The sequence below is a fragment of the Triturus cristatus genome, chromosome 3_2, assembly GCF_964204655.1.
Source record: "Triturus cristatus chromosome 3_2, aTriCri1.1, whole genome shotgun sequence".
Classification (NCBI taxonomy): Eukaryota; Metazoa; Chordata; class Amphibia; order Caudata; family Salamandridae; genus Triturus; species Triturus cristatus.
The window spans coordinates 515,628,224-515,632,969 of NC_140584.1; the positions used below are offsets into that span (position 1 = coordinate 515,628,224).

At 54.6% G+C, this 4,746-nt stretch overlaps 1 protein-coding gene across 1 annotated transcript; it reads left to right on the top strand.

The window, feature by feature from the left end:
• Positions 1-500: 500 nt before the first annotated feature.
• Positions 501-3,318, top strand: RASSF10 (Ras association domain family member 10). Its single transcript, XM_085648203.1, has one exon. The coding sequence runs from the start codon at positions 1,002-1,004 to the stop codon at positions 2,355-2,357; it is 1,356 nt and encodes a 451-aa protein (XP_085504329.1). The 5' UTR covers positions 501-1,001; the 3' UTR covers positions 2,358-3,318.
• Positions 3,319-4,746: the final 1,428 nt, after the last annotated feature.

A 4,746-nucleotide genomic window follows, 5' to 3' on the forward strand; every position in this document is an offset into this window, starting at 1 on the left:
AATGTAATGCGTTGTAGTGGATGTTGCGTTGTAAAAATTGCGTTGTAAGTGTAGTGCGTTGTAAAAGTTGCGTTGTAAAGGATGTTCCCCTCAGTGATGTAATGCGCGAGGTTATGACCGGTATGAGATGCAGCATGAGTTATCGTTAAAGATGTTCGTGGCAGTTGGTGATGTGCAGTGGATTTTAAGGTGTTGCTTAGCAACCTTAATGTCACTTTACCTGGAGAACTTATTGGGGGAGAGGAGGTGCGCGCGCGCGTGTGCGCTAAGGAAAGAGTAGTAGTGCTGAAACACCTTGGGTATTTCCTCCAAATTGCGGGGCACAGTTCTACCCCGTAGCTCTTGAAGGACACTGTATGGAAAAAGTGAGAGCCATGATGGTGGAAGCTGCGCACTGAGGCGCGCCATGGCTACCCCCTACAATATCCGGCGGAGCGGACCTCAGTCAGCTTGTGCAGTAAACTCCGCTCCCTGTGGACGGACGCCTGAAAGCAGCGAGGAGCTGTCACGTGGAGGCGGGGTGCCAACGCAGCCGGCAGGGGCAGGCTGCCCGGGTCTGTCTGAGCCCTGCCTCCTCTGCTCACTTTACACAGGGGGCGGCCCGGCTCAGCTGCCGCTGACAAGTGCTTCCTGGACTCCTGGCCGACGGCAGCTCCTGCAGTGGTGCTCTGCAGACGGGAGCGCACTGGTCTTTGAAAGACGGATACCTGCACACGCTGTGCCGTTCCCGGAGCCGACAGCCTGCTCACACTCCAGAGCCCTCTGTGTGAGGGACACACGCAGAAAGCTTTCCCTCTGACCGGGCTGAAGCTCCCTAACTCACGGATTTTGGTGATAACTCTCTCTACCGCAGTGTGGTTTTGTTTTGCGTCCTCTTGAAAGTGGCGCAGCGCCCTTGGAGCTGCGGATAGAAGCCCGGGGCTGGATGTGTGCTCGCACGGGGCACCGGTGAATGTTTGCTTCATGTGTGGCTCGGGGCTGCCCGGGTGACAGCTGAGCCCATGGAGGCCGAGGAGTGCAAGATCTCGGTGTGGGTGTGCCAGGAGGAGAAGCTGATCTCGGGGCTCTCCAGGCGCACCACCTGCGCGGATGTGGTGCGAGTGCTGCTGGAGGACCAAGGCCAGGAGCCGGAGGGGGGCCCCGGTGGCGGCATGCTCGCGGGGCCCCCGCAAGCCTACTGCATTGTGGAGAAGTGGAGGGGCTTCGAGCGGACTCTGCCCAACAAGACGCGCATCCTTCGGCTCTGGACGGCCTGGGGCGAGGAGCAGGACAACGTGCGCTTCGTGTTGGTCAAGAGCGAGGCCTCTCTGCCCAACAGCGGGCCCCGGAGCGCCGAGGCCAGAGTGGTGCTGAGCAAGGAGAGCCCCTGCAACCTTCGGGGCTCTTCCAAGGCGCCCATGGCCCTAACCCAGGAGAAGCAGCGCAGGGTGGTGAGGAAAGCCTTCAGGAAGCTGGCCAAAATAAACAAAAAGAGAAAGGAAACTTTTCCGAAAGACGGCCCCTCCGTAGAGAAGATGGAAACCCTGGTGCACCTGGTGCTATCCCAGGATCACACCATCCGTCAGCAGATTGAGCGCATTCGGGAGCTGGACCGGGAGATCGACAGGTACGAGGCCAGCGTGCACTTTGACAGGATTAAAAGGCACGGGGTGAACTACGTGCAAGACACCTACCTGGTGGGGGGCAGCGCGGGGGGCGGGGAGCCTGAGCCCGGGTGCACCGCGGAGGTGCTGGCCGAGTACGAGGAGTACGCCCGGCAGTACGAAGAGGTACTGGGGCTGCAGGAGGAGCTGGCCCGCCAGGAGCAGCTCGCGGAGCAAATCTCCGCAGAGATCCAGGAGGAGCTGAACCACAGGTGGATGGAGCGGAGGAAGGGGGAGCTCCGAGCCAGGGAGGCCGAGGGCAGCTCCACGGACAGCGAGGGGCGCTCCCTCGAGCGAGGGGGCAGTGGCGGCGAGCTCCTCGTCGAGAGGGAGCGGGTGACCACGGAGCTAAGCACCAGCCTCTATATCGGGCTACGGCTTAACACGGACCTTGAAGCCCTCCGGGGGGACCTGGGGCGCAGCCAGCAGGTGTGGGAGGACAAGGAGCAGGAGCTTCAGCGCCTGCTGGCCGGTGTGGCCGCCATGGAGGTGGGGGGTAGCGAGGAGTGCCGCAGGACAGAGGTCCCGGAGGGTGGCAGCGACCCGGAGGACACACGGACACCTGAGGACAGTCCAGAGGTCTGGGCTGAGGAGGGACAGGGGCTGTGCAAAAACAGCCCGGAGGGGCACGACGAGGACTCGGACACGGGGCTGAGCTCCATGCACAGCCAGGACTCGGACTCCCTGCCGACTGTGTGTGAGTCCCTGGTGTAGGGGGTGATGCCCGCAGAGCACTCAGGGACCCTGTGCATGCACTACTACTGCTCCGTCCGATCCACTGGTCTATGGAGGGAGTGGGGGTGAACAACCGACAGGTATGGGACGAGGTAGGCTGGCATGTGACTGACTGCTCCTCAGCCACATAAAACCTTTGAGAGGCACTCACTCGTTACTAAAATGCATACTTTAAATGTGATCTCCCCGATGGTCATGTTCTTAAGTTAAAAAAGAAAGATACGCTTTTGATTTAAGCTCATGCCTCACCTGTCGACTTTATCCAAGGCACACAGGCCTTTCTTAGGCCACGCTTTAGATCCCCACAGTTAAGTATTTCCCACATTTATGTTAATTGTTAGTCAACAAATGCAGTAAAATGGAAGGTTGAGCCTGGAATCTGCTAACTTTCTTACCTCACATGCATTAACACACACAGCACGCCTCCAGGCATTTTTATATGTGTTACCCAATTCTATTTATGTTATCAACCTCACAGGGATGACATGTGGAGCCAGGCCACATCTAACTATCCAACTCTGCCCCACTTTCAGAATAACAGATACCCTTAGCGATGTCACCACCCCCACCATCCCATCCACAGGCCAGCCCACCTCTGTCTTAGTTTGCAGAGTTGTGCACACTTTAAAACAATGACGGAGGCACATGGTGGGTAGAACTGTGGAATACAACCAAAAGAGCCTCCAGGAAGCTCCAATAGCTTGGAGATCAAATTGCTTATTCTTACAGTTGCTGTTCTTGCAACCCCACAACGTTTTTTTTCTTCAAAAAAAATGTTAAGCAGTATTCATGACATTTGCTCCCACTTTGATGTGCCCGAAAGCCAATTCAAAAGCAAAAGCTCGTACAACCTACTGAGAAGTTACAAGTGTTTTATAACAATGTATCCTTAAAAAGAAGCGAAAATGCAGCAATAATAAAAAAAAACCGCTTTGAAATCTTAATGGTGTTTTCTAGTGTTAGACGTGTCTGAACGTGCGCAAGCAGATGCCGCCTAAAAGTGATTATGGTGTTTTAACAAATTGCCAGGGCACTGGTGCTTCACGCATTACTGGAATTATCCCTTTCCCAGCGTTTCACTTCAAAAGCCCTAATCCCTGCTGGGCTCTCTCCGGTAAATATATATGGGACGGCGCGGGCCTTGTTTGTAAAAGTGCTGGAGCGTGCAGTGCCTCGTGAAACAAAAGCCTGGTGCCTTTGGTTCCCTCAGCCCTGCCGGCTCAGCATTTTGCCAGAGTCCTAACTTGCCCGTGTACCATCTGAGGCGGAGTGAGGTTCGTAAACATCACTCACGCACACACATCACACGCGCACGCAAGGCCTCTGGCTGGAAGCAGTACCATGCCCTGTACAGTGGAACGGGAATGGAAACGTCCCACCAGAGCGAGGCTTGGTTATCTGTACTTGTTGCAGCGTTGGTACGCAGTGTGCGCCTTTGTGCCACCCCAACAGCAGCGAGGGGCGGGTTTTATAGGCAATTCCCACACACAGCTCACAATGTGTGTTAGACAAATCGCGCCACCGGGGCCGGCGGGGATAGCCGGCTCATCTGCTCCTGTTTCATGAAGCTGTAAATCCGTCACCCAGTGAAAGTGATTCTGAAACGGCCATCTGCAGCAGCACGGCCGGGACAGCATGCCACCATGACGGCCTGCAGCAGCAAAGCCCAGGCGTGAATAATTGCACATTATCATCACACTGTTTGTGAGAGACGCGCTGCTCGTCTGGCGGGGCTGGATTTCTATCTAGTGTTCTGGTGTGTCTGAATCAACACACGTTTTTCCAGGGTACTGTTGTGAAGACAACATTTTCAACTGTAGTATTTATCCGAAAAAACAATTTGACCTGCTACTCGTGTGCTGTCTCAAAAGATTACTGCGTGCTTGGACTGTCGGACTTGTAACCAAGCACTACAAAAATAACGGCAATTACTTGCTTTTATAGCGCTCACTGTCACCGTTTACCCGTTTTGCAGCACTACAATTCAGTTATGCTATTTAGTTAACAACACACCTGCACTTTACACTTTTTACTATGATGAGCTGTCCTTAACACACTTTCTGTTCACGCGTAGCATTGGTCAAAGCCAGAGTGGAGTCTGTGACTATCTGTTAAAAGGCCGAGTCTTATATACATACACGCACTCTGTCCACTACAGGGGTGCAAAACAGGCCAAATACCCCCATGGGGCCCCATTCAGCCCCACAACTGAGAATAGTTGTAACATTTGGAAGTCTCAGGGGCAGGAATTTTTATTTGGGTGGGCCAACGGTGCATTTGGGTGGGCCACTGCGGGCTCGATTTGTCACATATATGTCTGGGCAGGCATGCTTCAGGGCCCTCCTTTATCTCGTCTTAGTATTACAAG